Genomic DNA, 20,405 nt, shown 5'->3' with positions numbered 1-20,405 from the left:
TGAAATATTATCATATATTTTGATTATAATTTATTTTGACAGGCTTTTATAGTTGTAATACAGAAATTATGCCCGGTATAAATAATTGGACATCTGAAATACAGGTAAACCTTTTTTTCTTAATTTTAAGCAAATAACACATAAGTTATCTTAATAAGTTCCATCTAAATATTTGTTTTGTTTTTTTTTTTAACCTCCTTATTGCAATTAAAATACTATCCTTATTCTACTACGTTAGTTAATATTGTTCATTATTTGGCAATTTATCAACTGTTAAAATATTTAGTTAAAAATAATAAAATGACATGTTCTGTCACCCCACATTTAGATGTTCACTTCAGTAAGAGTAATCAGATTAAGCAGCCTCAACCTGACTAATCAAGCTCTCAATAAGAACTTTAATGATCTCTGTGAAAATTTGCTCAAGGTAGGAACCTTCTGACTAAATTTTATTTCATGCGTCTAAGATAATGAAACTTTAAAAGTGTCTATATTGCTGTATTACCTGTAATACTTTACAAAGTTGTGGGCTGAATCACTCCTACCTCCTTATCTTACCTCTGTCAGCAGGTGAGATACTAAAGTTGTCCTGTCCCCCTTACTCTATCATACTATAAAAGAAATAGTTTGTTAGTTAATAGCTTTAACTTCCATAAAAATCTAGTGTATATGTGTACATTAAAAAAAACTTACTATATTGTTTTTTGTGACTTACTGACAAATGATTAAATCTTATTGTCTACTTAAATATTAAAAAGTATATCCTTAGTGTAAAAATACACAAAAAAAAGTGGACCAGTTTTGTTGTAATTTTTTTTAACTCTCCATTTACTATAATATAATGTACATTAAGAAAATCAGCTTTTATAAATTTTTAAATAAAAAAGGTGACATTACTAATATTTTCTATTGTGTAGAGCCTGTACTTTAAACTACGATCTATGATCCCCTGCTGCCTTTGCCATGTAAATTTTACAGTATCTCTGCCTGAAGATGAATTAATTCAGGTAATTAAGATTTAGTCCATTATTAAAGAATAGTCTTTATCTGATCTATTATTTTTATTATCTATTTCATTATCATAATTTTGCCATAATTAAGTAACTTATACTAGTTTACCTCAGAGTATTACAAAATATATGTTAGTATGCATTAGGCCATGTGTGTTTCTTTTTCTGAACTTTAGTTATCTGAGGGAGTAAGTGCACGTATGCTCCAGCATGTGTACAGTAGGATCTGTACCCATCATGTGGGATTTTACCAGTTCCTGTTTTTTAGAGAAGGTTCTTCAGCTCTTTCTGGAATATCGAGATTTAGGTGTAACTGTTTGGCATAGTTGTAGTTTGTGTATCTGAATTTATATATAATTCTGGTTGAGGATTTTAACCAGGAAATGTATTTGGTATAGGTTGTACCATGGTACTGAAAAAAATATGTAAGAAACTTAGTTTTGGCAGTGATTATTTTGCTAACCATATTGTTTCTATAATTCTAGGTTACAGTCACGGCAGTTGCAATAACTTTTGACAAAAATCAGGCTTTACAAACCACAAAAACCCCTGTTGAAAAGTCGTTGCAAAGAGGTAAATCTTTACTGGATAGGAAGTTCAGTTTGTGTTTGTCTGTGTTATGGTTCAGTGATAAAATATACAGGACAGGTGGATTCAGTAAATTACTTGTTCCTTGAAGAATATTTGCTGCTTTTTCTGTTCATCTTTGTGAAGATAACTGTGTGGATAAGCATATGGCTGACTTGATATTTTTCATACATGACTAGGTGGTATTTGACTGATATTTACATAGGGAATGCTGCTGGGTTTTTTAGACTTAAATTATAGCATACTAATTCTGCAGTAATATAAGGGTTTCTGTACTACGATCTCTGGCAAGGTCTTCAAGGCATCTGAGGACCTACTGACGTAGTAAGCACAATTGTGTGCCTGTGTATTATTTTCAGGACAAGTTCCATAGTGTTCAACAGATTCACAGAGGTGGCCTTAATCCAGTAAAATTTAGAAAGTAGTATTCGTAATATATTCTGAAGAAATCCAAATTACTGGAAACTATGTGTTCTGAAAAACACATAATGAGGGATACTATACTTTCTTGTATAGTTCGAATGACTTACTGGCTAAATGAAATATTCATGATTAGTCCTAAACTTTTAAAAGTTGATTACATTCTACATATATAGCATTGATAAGATTTGAGCAGTGAGTCAATGTCAGGTAGATGTATTAAATGATTATGTGTTCCGATATTTGTCAAAGAAGACATGTAACCAGTTTAAGTGGCATAAAAACTAGTAATGGACAAAGTGTAGGATATTAATTATTATTATCTAGCATTTATTATTTGCAAAGCACTGTGCTAAATTACTTACAGATATTAATTTCTTAAAGCCTCACAACAGTCATACCAGGGAAGATAGCACCAGTCTCAGCATCATGTAGATGAAGGATTTCCATGGGAGAAATCAGGGAGAAAATGACCAGAATAAATTGGGGCGGGAAGGTGGAGCTGAGAATATGTATATGTATGTTGTCACAGATTCTTAATTTAAAAAAATTAATAATAGATCATTACTAAATAACTGGTATTTTTCTTGCCTTTCTAGCCTCTACAGATAATGAAGAACTTTTACAGTTTCCACTGGAACTGTGTTCAGATTCACTTCATTCTCATCCTTTTCCACCAGTTAAAGGTTGGTTAAGTAAGGGAAAAAGCAAACACAAATCCTAGTTTCTAGTTCCTTTCACTGCTTCTTCATTATAGACAGTCTTACTACCTTGAGGTGAAAATGTATCCTTCATTCCCTCATTATATGTTTCTTCATATTCATAAAGGGGATAAATTAATGTTCCTCTTATTTTAATTTCTCAAGTAATTTCATTATAAGGTATTAAGGTAATTTTTCCTGTGATATTCCATTCTCATACCTTAATGTGTTAAAGCTTTATTTTCAAAGGTTTGGATTTCCCACTGTAACTATTCACACATAGAATACTTGATATTTATATTATATTTGGTAAGTTTTTTCCAGCAACAATTAAACCTTCACAAAAAGTTTTGGATTTTCCTGGACAACAGAATGCTTTTTTTTTCAGAGGATATATGAAGAGGTTTTGAATGGGAGTAGTACAAGTGAGAAAGGGATGAGCTTCCGGTCTTTGCTGTGGCGATAATTGAAGAACATTGTTATGTACTTATATAAGACACTGCAATTTTTTTTTTCCGGTGCAAATTGATAGCTCCTTACTTTAATAGCAATAAATCTATTTTGATCTGCATAATCTTTGGAGAAAAGTGGGAGGTATTGTTTTCCTTTCTCATCTGATTTTAGTATAATTTTTATTACAAAAAAATTAAAATTACTATACCTTATTTTGTAGTATTATGTATTAGATAAATATAGTATGTGTTTTTCACTAAGTTTGTTTTGAGAAATGATATAGATATTTGAAATCAGCTATTCAACTTTTATGTCTTATAATACAATGGATATTATTTTATGATTCCTACTCGTTATTTGATACCAAATTATGTATAATACAGAATAGTTTTATATTCACTTTACGTATATGCCAACAGAATCTTTATTAAATCAGTACAAAGTCTGTTTAGTAGATAAATAGAACTTGTCTTATATTTCGAAGATGAAAAATAAGCTGCTTCCAGATTCTGAACTTTGTAACGTGGTAACTGTGATCCTTTTTCCTTTCTGTCATCACCTAAAATTCTGATTTAGAACTCCATAGAGAATTGTAGCATATCTCAATATCCTTGAAAGAATAGAGAGGAAAAATCAAATTCAAAGGGAATGTGAGTTCAGATTTATGAATTAAATACAGCCTCCAGGCAGAAAGCAGAACTGTCAAGAGTCTTCCTTGGGCCAGGCCTGTTGGCTCATACCTGTAATCCCAGCACTTTGAGAGGCTGAGGCGAGAACATTGCTTGAATCCAGGAGTTTAAGACCAGCCTGGGCAACATAGTGAGACCCCAACTCTACAAAAAATAAATAATTAGCTGCATGTGTGGTGTACACCTGTGATCCTAGCTACGAAGGAGGATGAGGTGGGAGGATTGCTTGATCCCAGGAGGTTAAGGCTACAGTGAGCTGTGATTGTGCCACAGTACTCCAGCCTGGGAGATAGGGGGAGACCCTCTCTCAAAAAGAAGAAAAGTCTTTCTTGAACTCACTATACAGCAAGTTTTTTTTTTTTCTTTAACATCTACTTTATACAGAAATTTGTTTTTGTTCATGGTTAGTTCCATATCACTTCTAGGTATAATTTCATTTATCCTTACATCCTTACCCTGCAATAGGGGCCAGAAAAACCCCCCAAAAACAAAAAAACCTGAAACCTAATCAACAAAGGTTTGATTGATTGTTATTCTGTAGGAAAAGGTATTTGTGGACTTGGGGTCCCTGTTAACTCTGTTTTACTATATTGTTAATACCTACTGAATTTTGCAGAAGATTAGATTTAAGCTTTCTAAGTTTGACTTATCTATAAAGACAACTTTCCACTTCTGCAGTAGCTTTCAAAATGTTTTCAAAGGAATTATAACTGGTGCTTATGTGATCGTTAGTATGTGGTATGCAAAATGATACTTTGTGAACTAAAAAACAAGAAAATAAGAATTTGAGTATAGTAAGTCCTATTTGAACAGTACCTAAAATATTTGCAACTCATTTTAGGGAGAATGGAGAGGGACCATGAGGTAGGTTGGAAAAGCAACCGACCTGTGTTTTTCTCTCAGTTCTGCTGTGGATTAGGTGTGAGAACTTGGACCAATTGCTTAACCTCTTTGAGCCTCAGCTCCTCATGTGTAAAATGTGAAAAGATTAAGATTCTCTCTAACCTTTAAAATTCCTTGGGTTTCTGTAGTTTATGGTTCTTCAATTATTAACATATTCCCATTTTTGAAAAGTAAATCAAAAGCTAAATTAGTCCTCAAGGTCACACTGAGCTTCTGTAATTTACATGTGTTCAGCTGGGTGCAGTGACTCATACCTGTAATCCCAGCACTTTGGGAGGCCGAAGCAGGCGGATTGCTTGAGCCTAGGAGTCTCTTCTCTACAAAAAATACAAAAATTAGTCATGCATGGTGATGTGCCTGTGGTCCTAGCTACCGAGGAAGCTGGGTGGTAGAATCACCTGAACCCAGGGAGGTTGAGGCTACAGTAAGCTGTGATTGTGCCACTGCACTCCAGCCTGGGCGACAGAGTGACCCTGTCTCAAGAAAAAAAAATAAAATAAAATAAATAATGATTTCAAATAACTTTTAATCAATTAAACCAATAATTTTAATTTTAAATTCTGCTCCTCTGAACCATAGAGGTTTGTCAGAGGTACCTCATGGCCTTCCAGGAGGCAGGGTGAAAGGGAGCAGAGAAGGATGGGATTGAGGGTAGGTGTCTGGATCCCCTACTTTTCTGAAACAGCAGCTTTGATTCCATGTGTTTTTATATCCATCTTCCATATGTGATTTCACTTGAAGAAAGGGTCTCAAAAAGTTTGAAAACCATTGATTGATCATGCCACCCTTTATTGTCATCATCATCAGACCATCACATCTAATACTAATATATGTAAAACTTTTTATACTAAGCGCTTAACTGTAAAACCTATGTGCTTTTCCTTGAATATTGCATTGTAAAATCATCAGTAAACACTTAAAAGTATATCTGTACCTTTCTGTCAATATTTCTGTAGTTTTGTGAATTGTGGTTTATGTTCCATGCTTATTTATTGTCTTGTGCTTCCTCAAGTCTTTTCAGGAGGACATGGGCTAAATATAGTTTTTAAAGTTATCTCAAAATGTTTTGGAAAATTTGAGAGTAAGATAGGTTTTGAAAAGGCCTGAAAAATATAATAGAGTCTTAAAAATGGAGTAATCGAGTGTTGTAACATGACAGAAGGCAATGTCTGGAAAAATTTAAGCATTGCCATTTAGTGGAAATAGGCAGGAAGAGAGGAAGGTAAGAGTGTTAAGGATAAATGCTCAGAAGATTTGTCTGCTTTATAAAATATGCATCCATAAGAGGCTTAAAAGTCAATTACTAATGCTGATAAATAAAAGTATAGTTTTTAAATTGTTTTGTTAAGTTGAATAAGCTGATAGCTTTTTTTTTTTTACTTTCAGTAACTTTGAATTCCAGTTTATATTTCATGTTTTTAATCACAAATAGGATGATTGTTAAAATTTTTTATTTCCTTTTATATTGGCTAGGGGATTAGTCTAAGCATAGTGTGTTTATTAATACTTCCATCTTTTTACTTGTAGATAAACCTTTCATTGTCTTTTTGTGTTATTGAAAATGGGTGAATGTCATGTAAAGAAATGTTCAATAATGTGTATCTTATTTCACTGTGTAGAGTAAGCCTCGGCCTGAATTGTCCATCCATGTTCAATTTTTTCTTTCCATCATTTATTATATTTGGTTTTGTTTTTAAAGGTAACAAAGTAGTTTGATGTATGTCTCAAATTTATGGTTGATTTGGTGTTACCTTGCTGGTTATCTTGATTTTTCTGATTTGATATATTAACTGGTGCTGAGCTTAAATAATTTATTAAAGGATAGATGATATGATATCAACATAAATTATTTATGTTTATACAAGAGTGTGATATGAGAAAAATGATAGCTATAGCAAACTTTTAATACAATTTTCATGTTTTTTTCTCATCATTGATATCCAAACCTGAGTTTTTCTCTGAAATGATTTTCAAGAGACTTTAAAAATAATGTATGTATGGATGGATGGATAGATAGATAGAAAGAAAAAAAGAATGAGCAAAATGGGGGGAGTCTGGGTTGAGGTAATCTGGGAGAAGAGTAAAAAAAATCGGCAAGATTTGTCTCATAGATTTCAGTTTATCTCAAGAATTTTATACATGTAATTTTTATAAAAGGTTAGCATATTACTTCAGAGAAATATCTAAAGGCTTATATCTTGAGCTATTAGTTGCTGTATTGTAAGGCTTAAGAACTTAGATTAGACAAGTGTGTATAAATCATATACCACTTTAAATATATTTCAAGTTCTTAAAAAAATATTACCTAAGATAGGATAATAGTTTTCATAAAACACTGATCGTTTAAAAATTAAAAAGGTTAAATTAAGTCAATTTTAGTTTTAAATACCGTTGAGTGAAACTGTATAGAAGATATGTATATATATTTTTTTTATTTTTATTTTTTTTTTTTATTTTATTTATTTATTTATTTTTTTTTTTTGAGACGGAGTCTCGCTCTGTCGCCCAGGCTGGAGTGCAGTGGCCGGATCTCAGCTCACTGCAAGCTCCGCCCCCCGGGTTTATGCCATTCTCCTGCCTCAGCCTCCCGAGTAGCTGGGACTACAGGCGCCTGCCACCTCGCCCGGCTAGTTTTTTTGTATTTTTAGTAGAGACGGGGTTTCACCATGTTAGCCAGATGGTCTTGATCTCCTGACCTTGTGATCCGCCCGTCTCGGCCTCCCAAAGTGCTGGGATTACAGGCTTGAGCCACCGCGCCCGGCCGATATGTATATATTTTTAAATACCCATCTTGTTTCCTGCTTTCCTTTTGCTTTTACTAGAGTACTTTCCTCATGTTCAGTGGCATAAGCTATAGGCTAGCAGGAATACTCTATTCATTACATTAGCTGCTGACTGCTGTGGCAAGCATAGGTTAGAATTTGGATTTCAATATAAAAGAAAACAAGTTGGCTTATACCCACAATACATTGTACTTCAAAATTAGGTGTCTACATCAGAAGTTTTTTATTGTAGGCTAGAAGAGTTACTTTTTCTTTGTTAAACCAAATTAGATTTTTTTCTTTTTAGAGACAGTCTCTCTCACAGATTTGATTTTAAAATAGTTTAACTGTTTGAATTTAATGTCTTGCTCACATTATTTTAAACTAGCAATTAGAAGTGTACATTTGTAAAAAATACAGAAGTTATCTTTTACTTTTCCTACCAACTAATAGTTTGAATTCTTATGACTATATATAATTCCTTATACTAATTAAAAGCATTTTTATATATTAATAGTCCGTTGCATGTCTGTTGTTACTATTTTAAAAAAAAATACATTTTGTCACTATGACCAAGTGTCAGCAACAGTAAAAAGCTGCTAAAATTCTTGATGTTATTGGATGGCCAAATAATCAATGGCAAGTTTTAAAAGGAAAGAGATGCTCGGGGGAAGAAAATGCAGAAACCAGAAACTAACTAGAGGAAAATGTGTGAAAAACTCATCCAAGAAATGGGAAGGAAGGAAGGAAAGGAAGGATGGAAAGGAAGGGAAGGGAAGGGAGGGGAGGGGAGGGAGAGGAGAAAGGAAAGGAAAGGTAAGGAAGGAAGGAAAAAAATTGATGGAGAAGTAGGAATAAAGAATCTTTATCTCAGTAGCTTCTTCAAGGCAGCTTGAGGACAGTGAAATCCATGGTTAGAGGAAGAGGGAGTAAAAAGCAAAGAAAAATTGCATTGAGTTACTGACAGAAAACGGATTATGTGGAAGAGAAGCTATAAAAGATAGGAGTGAGAGGGGGATTGCATGCTTGGAAATGGAAGCAGGAAAATGTAAGAAGCAGATTGAAGAAGAAAGACAAGTGGTTTAGGATGTCGTACACCTTTAATTAGAAACTTAAATGACCCAAATAGGGAAGTTAATTGTCTTTGTTATCTAATATATGTACTACCGAGGTATCACAGTTGAATTTTTCCCTTGTAAACTGTCCAAATTGAAGCTAGTTTTATCTTTAGGTATGCCTTAGTAATTTGTAACTGTAATATGGCAGTTTCCTTATCAATTCATCAATATTTGAGTATTGTTATAGATCAGGTTGATACTGAATGTTTAGGTATATCATTTGTCTACCCCAGTCATGAAGTTAGATTTTATACTTATAAAGCATAACTAATCAATGCAGTATCGATTGATGGAAATTCCTAAAGAAACATAAAACCCAGGTTTGATCATAATAAAACTGAGAATGTTTAAATAGGAAAATAAAACATAAATTATAATGACTCTCAATTTTAATCTGCCAGAGAATCATTTGTAGTAACTGTAGTTAACTTTTGTAGTAACTAGTTAATCATTTATAGTAACTTTTTTAGTTTTAATAATTTTTAAAAGACATTCAGATAAGATTTTCTCAAATATTTTTTAATTATTTAGAGCAAAGATGATCTGTAAATTCTAATGATATAAAGTGAGTAGTCAAAAAAGGTACTGATCAGTATAGAAATTTATTACTGTATTTATCTTTGTTTGGTACTACTGTGACAAAACACTTGAGACTGTGTAATTTATAAAGAACAGGCATTTATTGGCTCTCAGTTTTGGAGGTTGGAAGTCCAATATCAAGGTACCAGCATCTGGCTGGGGCCTTCTTGCTGCGTTATCACAGGGCAGAAGGGCAAAAAGAGCACGAGGAGGTCACACCTCCCTTTTTATAATGGCACTAATCCCATCCACGAGGGTGGAGATCTGGCCTAATCAGGCCTTAAATGTCCTACTTTTTTTTTTTCTTTCTTTTTTTTTTTTTTTTTTGAGATGGAGTCTCCCTCTGTTGCGAAGGTTGGAGTGCAGAGGCACAATCTCAGTTCACTGCAACCTTTGCCTCCCGGGTTCAAGTGATTCTCCTGCCTCAGCCTCCCAAGTAGCTGGGATTATAGGTGCCTGCCACCATGCCTGGCTAATTTTTTTTTTTTTTTTTTGTATTTTTAGTAGAGACAGGGTTTCACCATATTGACCAGGCTGGTCTCGAACTCCTGACCTCAAGTGATCCACCTGCCTTGGCCTCCCAAAGTGCTGGGATTACAGGCATGAGCCACCGTCCGGCCTTTTTTTTTTTTGAGACAGGGTGTCACTCTGTCCCCCACGCTGGAGTGCAGTGCTGCGATCTTGGCTCACTGCAGCCTTTACCTCCTGGGCTCAAGCGATCCTCCCACCTCAGCCTCCTGAGTAGCTGGGACCACTAGCACCCCCTCGCCTTTCTAATGTTTATATTTTATCGTAGTGATGGGGTTTCAACATGTTGCCCAGGCTGGCCTTGAGCTCCTGAGCTCAACGTACCTGCCCACTTCAGTTTCCCAAATTGCTGGGATTACAGGTACACTGCCCCTGGCCAGAATGTTCTACTTCTTAGTACTGTTACAATGACAGTTAAATTTCAACGAGTTTTGGAGGGCACATACATTCAAATAATTACTGCAGCTAACAAATACCTTTGCCATTGATTACGACAAGTTATTTAGAAGAATGGAAAAGTCTCAGACTTTAGATGCACTGGAGATTGTCTGTTTGAGGGAGGAAGAATCATTTTTGTCAATAATATGCTCATTTCCACTAAATTGCTTTCAACCTGGGTTAGTTTCCCTCTCACACCACTAGACACAGGGCTTGTTAAATATTGCTAGAGTGCACTAGGGGAATAATAAACCATAGCCCTTTTTTGCTTTGCTAAGTTTCTAGGGTCATTTATTTGGGGCTTGCAGGGTTATCACTTAATGGTGACTTTAAAAAAAATGCAAAATAATCTTCTTCTTGTATTAAATGGGAAACCAAATTATAAGAGAAGTGGACTGTTGTGTGGCTTGAGACTCTGCAGCTAGAAGGGAGATCTGACATGAAAAGCATTTGTTTCAGACTCTTCCATATAGATCTACAAATGGCACACAAGTGAGCACAACTCAACAAAGTCTGAAAGACTTGAGGAGATTTCTACCCTTGAATAATGAAATATGTTGTTTTTAAATTAGTATTAGCCTAGAGATTGCATATTGTTTTATTTCTTTTAAATCAGAACTCCCAGTTTGTCAGTGAGCCAGACTGCATGTATCTGCAGTACCTTCTCTTTTGAAAAGCCTGTCACCTGAGAAGCCAAACTCTGATCAGGAGGAGCAGAGGGCCTGGGAGTTTGAGGTCATCAGACATTTGAGGTATTCAAACCAGTCCAAGGTGCTGATGTCTATCTGCTGCTGGGACCAGCTGGCCTTGGGCCTCTTGGGCCTTTTTTTTCTGGGAGAAAAATTAAGATAGCAAGCATGTTAAAAGATGAACCTGCTCTCCCTAAGTGAAATCAAAATCTTCTCCCTTAAAAACTTTGGTTTTCAGATTTTTATTCAGATACATTCATATTTGAGGGCAGGGAATAAACATTTTCCCTCCCTTTTTTCCCTCTTCACCCTTTATAAATTTTGTGGGGTAAAAGTAATACATGTATATCGTGAAAAATTCAAATACTACAAAAATCATATAGTCCAGAATAAAGCTCCCTTCTCCATTTTCTTCCCCAAGAGGCAACTACTTTTAACAGTTTGCTGTCTGTCTTTCAAAGATACTCTATTCATCCTTTTTAAAAAACACAAGTATTTTACATATCATTGTGTACCTTGTTTTTTCCACTTGATATTAGAGATGGGAACAGATACTTAATACATACTCAGGTAAGCTCTTTCTTTGTACATTTGCCATTAAAATATACGCAGTTCCTACTAGGGAATTCGATATTACTCAGATAATATCAAGGTATACAAAAGATTTTAGTTTTAGTGATTTTTCAGAAATTTTTAAGCCATTCCTCTTTCCCCTGCAGTTTAAAAAAATGCACGGAATTCCTAATACCAGCTATATGTTCTGTAATTCTACACCAACCAAATCTATACTGCACAAGACATATGAGAGCCTCAGGACCCTCTCGGGATATGTAAGTTAGGGGTAGGACAGTTGGTGTCCCAGTCTCTCCATTGAGTCTATTTCTGTGCTGAGTGTCCCTGCAGATCAGGTAAGCCTCTGAGTGTCAGCTCTGTGCTGGTCTTTCTGTAGGTCTCATCTCCTAGACTTCCAAAGTCCCTCAAGATCCTGAATCAGGAGGACTTTTCCTATCTAGATCTCCAGTCAGCGAGCATGATGGTCAGGGCATGTCCACAGCGTGGTATCCTCACAGGCCTTTCGTGAACTCCACCTGGTGATCCCTTTTATTTATCAGTTCTGTATATGCTGCAGTATTAGCTAGTGGTCAATTGCTTTATAAAAACTGTGGGCCAGGTGTGGTGGCTCACACCTATAATCCCACCACTTTGGGAGGCCGAGGCAGGCGGATTACCTGAGGTCAGGAGTTCGAGACCAGCCTGGCCAACATGGTAAAACCCATCTCTACTAAAAATATAAAAAAATTAGCCAGGTGTGGTGGTGGGCGCCTGTAATCCCAGCTACTTGGGAGGCTGAGGCCGGAGAATCACTTGAATCTGGGAGGTGGAGGTTGCAGTGAGCTGAGACCGTGCCACTACCCTCCCACCTGGGCAACAAGACTAAAAGTCCGTCTCAAAAAAAAAAAAAAATTGTGTTGGTGGGTCGTGGTGAGATACTTGCATTGGATTTTCAATTAGCAGCAATATTCTATGGTAGAAACATTCTGTACAAATAATGTTTTGAAAAGTTTTTTAAATTTCAGCATGTTATCAAATCAACACATTAAGTAGAAATTAAAAAATTGTATCTATCAATTTATCTATACTTAAACTGGCCAACCGAAATTATTCTCAGTGCTTTTCATGAGTTATTTCTCAATTGGCAACACTATTCTTTTAGTTGTAAAATTCTTTCAAACAAAACTTTAAATATTCTAATGTGGGTAGAACATGAGCATTAAAAATTATGAAGTTTTTTTATAGTGCTATTTAAATTTGTACAATACCTTAAATACCTGTAATAAAAAATATCAGGGAAAATTCTGGATGCTACTGTTATGAGGTTACTGGAAAGGGAGTGATACTGCCTGGGATTCCTAGTTATCTCTGTGATAACTCATTTTTTAGTTTTGCAAAGTCTTGATACCACCAGAGGGAGCTGTTGATATCGAAGTCCTTGAATGAAGAAGGTGGTGGTGAGGAGAGTTAAGACTAGGGAGCAGCTTATGCTGATCTATGAAGCATAATCATTATCTTGTCTGTAATTTTTAATCTTACAGGCTCTCCCCCACAGCAAACATTTCCCCTCTATGTTTCATTTCAGCTATTCTTCCCAACACATTGGCCCTTTTCTCTGCCTGGTCTCACATCCTGCTTTCATCATACTCACATTTGTTACTATGTTTATATTTTCTTGTGACTATGAAGTTTCTGAAACTTTTTTTGTGTTATAGTAAGCAAGTAGTCTCCTTTGGCATGGTATTTATGAACTGAGCTAGTTTTCATGTGTCAATAGAAACTGCATTTTAAACCTAAATGCTTTTATTTGGTTTGCTTTTGCAATGAAGCCATAAAGATTTCCTCCTATTCTTCTGGCTTATAGAGGTATTAACAAATAACAAAGAAGAGGTACTGGCTTGTACTTAGCATCCGAGCTAATGTTGTTCATATTGTCTTATTAGAACACCTGGAGAGTGCAAGTTCTAACTCAGGTATACCAGCTGCACAGAGAGGTGAGTTTGTCTAATTAAGCAAATAGTCACCAAAGGTGTAAAATTCTAGTTTGGTGGTGCATGAAATTATAGACATCAAAGAAATGCACTGGACAATATGGCATAGACACCAAAATCTGGCTTTCTTTTTTTTTTTTTTTTTTTGTAGGTAGAATATGTTCTTTTAAAAAACATCAATTAAACTAATATTTAAATTTTTTAGTATGTTAATGGTTTCCCAGTTTCTAAGCATAAAATTTTAGCTCCTTAAAATTTCTTCCCAGCTTAGCAGTAGTAAAAGTTATTCTTTTAAAAAGGGGGAACTTGTGAGGCTCACACCTGCCCCAACCCCGTATTATCAGAGGCTTCATTGCCCAAAATCAGACATGGAAACAAAACATTAACAAAAATGGCCCTTTGGTTTTCCTCTTACTAACTGTAGAAGATATTTTAATAACAGATAAGTCAACTAGTAACTTTTTTAAATGTGTTCTTCAACATTTGATTCTCTCTTTTTTTAAATTTTAGGGTAAAACTAGGGAAATGAATTATTCACAAAGTTTTGATTATAAAATAGGAACAACTGAAATATTATAAATTAAGAAGAGTAGGAAATAAAGTTAGTTAAAATGCAGTATGTGGTCCTTTCACTGATATTTATGTTAGACCCCAATCAGGCTCTCCCTAAGAGACCACACAACTATGACATCACCAAAAATGCTCAGCCTGCTAACTGAGAACTTGGTTTTGGACAAATCAGTGTCTAAAGCTTGACTCTTTACTATCTCTCTTATCTGACTTGAAAAGGACCGTTCTTTTTCTGAGTTACAGTTAAATTACATCATCGAAAGGAGTGTTAAGACGAGTAAGAGACATCATCCATATTTTTTTCTTTGTTTTTTCTTTTGTTTTCTGTCTGTGTTTTCAGCAACGTCAGTTGATTACAGTTCCTTTGCAGACAGATGCAGCAGCTGGATAGAGCTCATTAAACTGAAAGCTCAGACCATAAGGCGTGGATCAATTAAGACAAGTAGGCGGATGTTTCTACCACATTATGATAATCTGAGAAACATATCCCTGATTTCCCAGTGGTAAAAGCTAGACCTTACTACCCAGTAATAACATTGCCAATCCATCATGTATTAGAGTGTGAAAGCTGCAGACTCTAAGGGTCATTTAGGAAAAGCTTTTGAAAGGCCTTTAGATTTATTAGTTTTACCTATAGAATTGTGTTTTTAAAATTTTCCTTTTTGTGCAGGCATTTTTAAAAGTATATAAATAGATATTATATTGTTCTAGTTGAAAATAAATTACCAACTCTCTTATTGAAGAGACATTCTTCCAGGACCCAAGGTACTATTTAGTATGTGGCATCTGTTGGTTTATTAAGTGTGATATGCAGAGGGCTAAACGAATAAAGAATTTCTGGAGAGAAAGTAGTTATTACCTTACTGCTAGAATCAGAATCATTACTTATATGTTATCTTTACCCCATGTGTTTTGGTAAATTTTGAGGTAAATGTATTTGAGTGAAAGAGCTTACTGTATATTAGAAGGGGAAAAAACTACATTTCACAGGAAATAACATAGGATGTGAAACCAGCCAGATCTGGTTCTGAATCCTAGAAGTGCCATTTTAATAGCTATCAGACCTTGGGCAAGTTACTTAACTTCTCTAAGCTTCCATTTCCTCATGCATGAAATGGGGATGATGATGATAGCCTATGTTTCTGGGTTGTTGTAAGGATTAGATATATATATGTCTGTCTTATGGCAGTTATTTAATAAGTGGTAGCTATTGGTTTTTTTTTTTTTTTTTTTTTTTTTTTTTTACTTTATAAACAACCAGCTTTTAGCTAGCAGAGGTCATTGTGTTAAGCTTTTAAAACTATGAGTTGGTTTTCAAAAAGGTTTGGAAAAAGCAAATATCTTACAATTAGATAACATAAGGTTTATCTACAAGTTGACAATGATGAAGTCGTCTGAAAAAGATGGAAAAATTGCGCTGGGAAATATAACAACTTTCACACTCTCCTTGTAATAATTTGTTCCTACAGCAGATAATTTTAATGCTCTGCCGCTTTTTCTTTTTCTTCACTTTATAACCAATCATTGTGTGTGTAGCTATACTGCATCAACATTTTCTTTTGCAGGAATGCCATTTTTCTTCCAAAAGAATTCCATTCCAGCATTTCCTCTCATGTTTTTCTGTCTCTCTTTTTTAATTGCATGCAGTGCATGATAATTTCTTTTCTTTCATGACATGGCTTAGCCTCACAGACAGCTGAATGTTGTCACCACTTATTTGGAAACCTCAGGGAATAATTGTGTTACCAGCGTCTGTTCTGAATGTTTTCTCCTCTTTCTCCAATTTTAGCCGTGACAGTTGAAAAAGCAAGTCCAGTGGGTGATGGAAATTTCCGGAATCGTTCTGCTCCACCTTGTGCAAATTCCACAGTTGGGGTTGTTAAGATGACACCTCTTTCTTTTATTCCTGGAGCAAAAATAACTAAGTATCTTGGGATAATTAACATGTTTTTTATTCGAGAGACTACTTCTCTTCGGGAGGTAATTTTATAGAAGTTATTTCATTGTTTTTTTGAGTTTTCTCTGATTGAAGATTTAGTAACAAAACCAAACAAGTTTCAAATTGTTATGTTTTGCCAAAAATAACTTACAAATATTTATTTATATTTTAATAATTTATCTGGATTGAGTCTAGAGTTTATTTCATTTAGCAGCTAGAATTATCACAAGAATTGTGTTAGTTTTAAACCTATTTATTGTTAAAAATCTTAGAACCTTATCATATAGTAAATAAAACAAATATCTGTGTTCAAATAGAGGTTTAAAATAGCCCTGAAAGAACAGCTTCATTTTCTCAGTAATTTAGCAACTTTTGACAGATCACATTTAGAAATAATAGAGGACTCTATTATGGATATATGTCTAAAGAGATACTTTATGTAATTTAGCTCTGCTGTTTCTTCCTACTGAGAAAGGAATGAAGCTGCTCATCTTTTACTCTCTCCATTAGTGTATGAGGATGACATTTCTTCAATCTTATCTCACACTGAGTATCATTAAACTTTAATTTGGTTTTTAAATAACAAGTTGTAATATTTTACTTGATGTGGAAAAAGTTCAGAATCAGAGTCAGCCTGTTATATCTTTTATAACACAGGAATTTAAACTTAAAAAAATTATATAATGTCATATGTTAAGGAACAGGGGCTACCAAGCAAATTAATATTGTGAATAGGGAAATTTTTTAATTACTGAAGTGTGACGTCCAATAATCTTTTCAAATTTTACTTTAGCTGCAGTTTGTATTTTTAAAAAGTATATTCATTATAAAGACGAATAAGGCACACTTAGCTGTGCCCTTTTTCACCAGCAGTGTTTCTATACTTTCTTAGGAATAACAGCCTGCACGCTATCTTTAATAACATACCATCCTGCGCCTAGCACAGTAGCTGGCACAGAGTAAACACAATATGTTTTTGTGTAAATGAATGAATAGCTTCTGACAGAGTATTTAATTACTTAGATGGATGTTTTCTTTGAGGTAAATTAGGCCAGGCGTGGTGGCTCACGCCTGTAATCTCACCACTTTGGGAGGCCGAGGCGGGTAGATTGCTTGAGGCCAGCAGTTCGAGACCAGCCTGGCCAACATGACAAAACCCCTTCTCTACTAAAAATAGAAAAATTAGCCAGGCGTGGTGTCACATGCCTGTAATCCCAGCTGCTCGGGAGGCTGAGGTACAAGAATTGCTTGAACATGAGAGGTGGAGGTTGCAGTGAGCTGAGATTGCACCATTGCACTCCAGCCTAGGTGACAGAGTGAGACTCTCTCCTCCCCCAAAAAAAGATAAATTAGTTTTTATATCACTCTTAATTATGTTAAGATGAAAAATAAACTATCAAGATATTCTCAAAAACCTTTTGATAGAGAATTAAAATAGATGATACTTCTCTACATCCGTTTACATTTGACAAAGATTTGGTGCGAAAAGCTGGCATGTATTATGAATTAACCTTTCTACTTGCTCTTGGTAGCACATGGATATTACACTATTTTGAATCCATAAAATTTTATTTCCTAAGCCTTCTTGATACTTAAGCTCCCATACCTCAAAATGTTGCTTCTTGGTGGATTTTCCATCAACAGAAACTTATAATATTAACTGTGTAGCACAATATTCCAAATGTGTTAATTGCCTGAGTTGTTTCCTTACAGTTAATTAATATTTTTTAAATTAATCCTCTACAGAGCTACTGTGTCATCAGAATGTTTTGATTTAATAAACAGGAGGAAATTGATAAAAGTCAAAGAAAAATATACTGAACTGTGATTGAGTTGGAGGCAGGCTGAAGCAACTCCCTTAATTCCTTAACTACAACAAGAGATATCTTTACAAAACTATGTGTAGTATCCTCAGGCTTTTCAGAAAGATGGAGTTTTCCCCTTCCAGTTTAAAGTCGGAAATTTCCTCCTAGACTGTAAATAAGTACAATAGAATTTGTGGAAACCTAGGTTGAAAAGCATTTTAAGCTATTGACTAGCCTTTGATTTCTGTTTTCCTTGTTTTTGAATATGCAAAAAGTACCCTGAACTACTGGATTTTATTTCCTAACAGTTATGTATAGAATTCTTATTATATGCACCTGTTGAACTAGATGTTAGCATATAGTTGTATGCAAAACAGATACAGTCCCTGACCTAATGGAACTTACAATCTAGTAGAACTGGAGCATGGTAGACAAAAACAAATAATCATAGAATTAGTATCTAATTACTAGGGAGAGTAAGTAATATAAAGAAATTGAACAGAGGCTATCAGAGAATGTAACAGAGGAATTCAACTTATAGTTCACAGTCAGAGAAGGTATCTCTGAAGACATTATAGGTAAATTGGGACCAAGGAGTGAATGAGTTGTTCTGTGGAAAAAACAAAAAAAACCTGAGTGAAAAGTCTTCAGGAGCAACATGTGCCAGTGAGCCTGAGGTAGGAAAAGTGCTTGTGCATTTGAGAAACTGAAAAAAAGGCAAGTTTGATTGAACATGGTTCAGGTTCAGAATGAGAGATATGGATAGCAGGTAAGTTTTATTGTTTAGGCTTATCATCAATTTGTTTTAATGATGATGAGCATGATTTAATGGAGATGTTGAAGGTGGAGGCACAATTTGAATTCTTGCCCTGCCATTTACTTACTAGCTGTTTGATCATAGCTAGTCATGGGCAAGTTACAAATTCTCCGGGCTTCAGTTTTATCATCTGTAAAGTAAATGTAGTAAATCCTTGCCTGGACATGTGTTCAGTCAAGTTTGTTCATTCAGTAAATCCCCATTGTGAGGGAAGTTTAAGTTATTTGGTATATTAAGATAATTTAGGATGTTTTAATATATATTCTTTGACATTTTGCATATATTCCTATATCCATACACATGTATCTATGGTATGATTTTCCTGTGTGTTATTATTTAGGAAGGAGGAGTCAGTGGTTTTCTCCATGCTTTTATTGCTGAAGTGTTTGCAATGGTGAGAGCTCATGTTGCTGCGTTAGGAGGGAATGCTGTTGTCTCCTACATAATGAAGCAGTGTGTCTTCATGGAGAATCCAAATAAAAACCAGGTAAGATGCAGTTAAAAATTCCTGATTGGTGGGAACCTGAGAATTTCTTCCATGGCTTCCTACCCCTAACCCCCTCCAAAAGAGAATTGCTCTTTAGAACCCTTTGAGTCTAGATGTGTAAGACATTTTAATGAATTTCTTAATAACCATGGTCATACATAGTCACAAGTCAATACATGCTATTTCGGCATTTCAGGTAACTAGGTATTATTATTAATCACGTCTGGAATTTGTCCTCCTGAGTTACTGTCTCCACCCTCTTTTTGGTAAGTGTTTGGAATACAGTGATAGCTAACTGAGGAGAGCTAAAGATGTCCTTTAGTTTGGACTATGATGCTGTCCAGTTTTAGCTGCCTTACTAATGAAGAGTATATCATAGTGAGACCAAAGTGCTTGCTTATTTCTAATAAGTAGTGTATTCTGTTAATGGGGATGAAAGCAGTTAGTTTAAATCTTAAAATAAATTTCTAAATTTTGTGTTAAGATAATAACTCACTTAAAATTGTTAAAATTTTTAAAAAATTAATTAACTATACTAAATAGTGTGAAATACCTTAAACGCAGTTCTTCCCAACCTGCTTCTCTTGGCACACATCAAAAATCCTATTTCTGTGGTCCACTGGTATACTGTGGTAAATGCATGAAGCTGTATGTGGCTGCTGGTAATTGGCCCTGGGTTTCTGACCCAGGTTACTCCCCTGAGAGCAGAGGGGATCAATATCTTGGCAGACACAGAGCTTAAGAAGCTCTAATATAGACTAATTACTTATCATCTAAGCAGGAGTAAAAATGAATAGATGTGTGTGTATATATATATTTTTTGCCCTACCTGTACATCTGGATAATTGTAACCAAAGACAAATCATTTAAATTCTTAGTATCATTGTTTTTTTCATTAATAAAATTATCTTACAGTGAAAGTGAGTTGTTGTCATAAATATAAAAGCAGTTTGATAAGACATTATGGAAATGCAAAATTGTTTTAGCTTTATTTAAGAGATAGGGTTTTGCCATATTACCCAGGCTAAACTCGAACTCCTGAGCTCAAGCGATCTTCCCATCTCAGCTTCCCTAGTGGCTGGGACTACTGGCACATGGCACCACACCTGACTGGTTTTAGTTTTATTTTGAAGTCATGAAGTTTAATCAATTTCTTCAGAAGGGTACTTCATTTACTAAGTTCTTTTCAGGTTTTCTTGATAGTTTACACATTTTCATAACTCATGGTATGTTAAACTTCATTAAGAAGATGTTGAAGAAAAATCGTGATAAACAAAACTATGAGACAACCTTCTGATAAATTTTGGCAATGGCTAAGGCACGTTAGAGGGAGAAGGGAAGTTATGAAACATCCTAGGAGGATTTT

General features: G+C 34.8%; 1 protein-coding gene across 38 annotated transcripts in view; it reads left to right on the top strand.

Annotated features, from left to right (window-relative positions):
* The window catches only part of C2CD5 (C2 calcium dependent domain containing 5), a 95,687-nt gene that overhangs the window by 71,359 nt on the left and 3,923 nt on the right, over nt 1–20,405 (top strand). For 16 of the 38 annotated variants that reach the window (XM_074006385.1, XM_074006391.1, XM_005570363.4 and 13 more), the window contains 9 exons: nt 43–104; nt 329–427; nt 918–1,007; nt 1,496–1,583; nt 2,618–2,704; nt 13,374–13,424; nt 14,332–14,433; nt 15,781–15,971; nt 18,893–19,039. In XM_074006385.1, coding sequence (XP_073862486.1) covers nt 43–104; nt 329–427; nt 918–1,007; nt 1,496–1,583; nt 2,618–2,704; nt 13,374–13,424; nt 14,332–14,433; nt 15,781–15,971; nt 18,893–19,039 — 917 coding nt within the window. The remainder of the gene's footprint in view (nt 1–42; nt 105–328; nt 428–917; nt 1,008–1,495; nt 1,584–2,617; nt 2,705–13,373; nt 13,425–14,331; nt 14,434–15,780; nt 15,972–18,892; nt 19,040–20,405) is intronic. The other 22 variants (XM_074006388.1, XM_074006393.1, XM_005570366.4 and 19 more) reach the window with 4 other exon arrangements.

This window comes from Macaca fascicularis, chromosome 11 (genome assembly GCF_037993035.2).
Source record: "Macaca fascicularis isolate 582-1 chromosome 11, T2T-MFA8v1.1".
NCBI lineage: Eukaryota > Metazoa > Chordata > Mammalia > Primates > Cercopithecidae > Macaca > Macaca fascicularis.
Note: the sequence above shows the minus strand (reverse complement) of the source record. Positions and strands in the feature narration are given on the sequence as shown.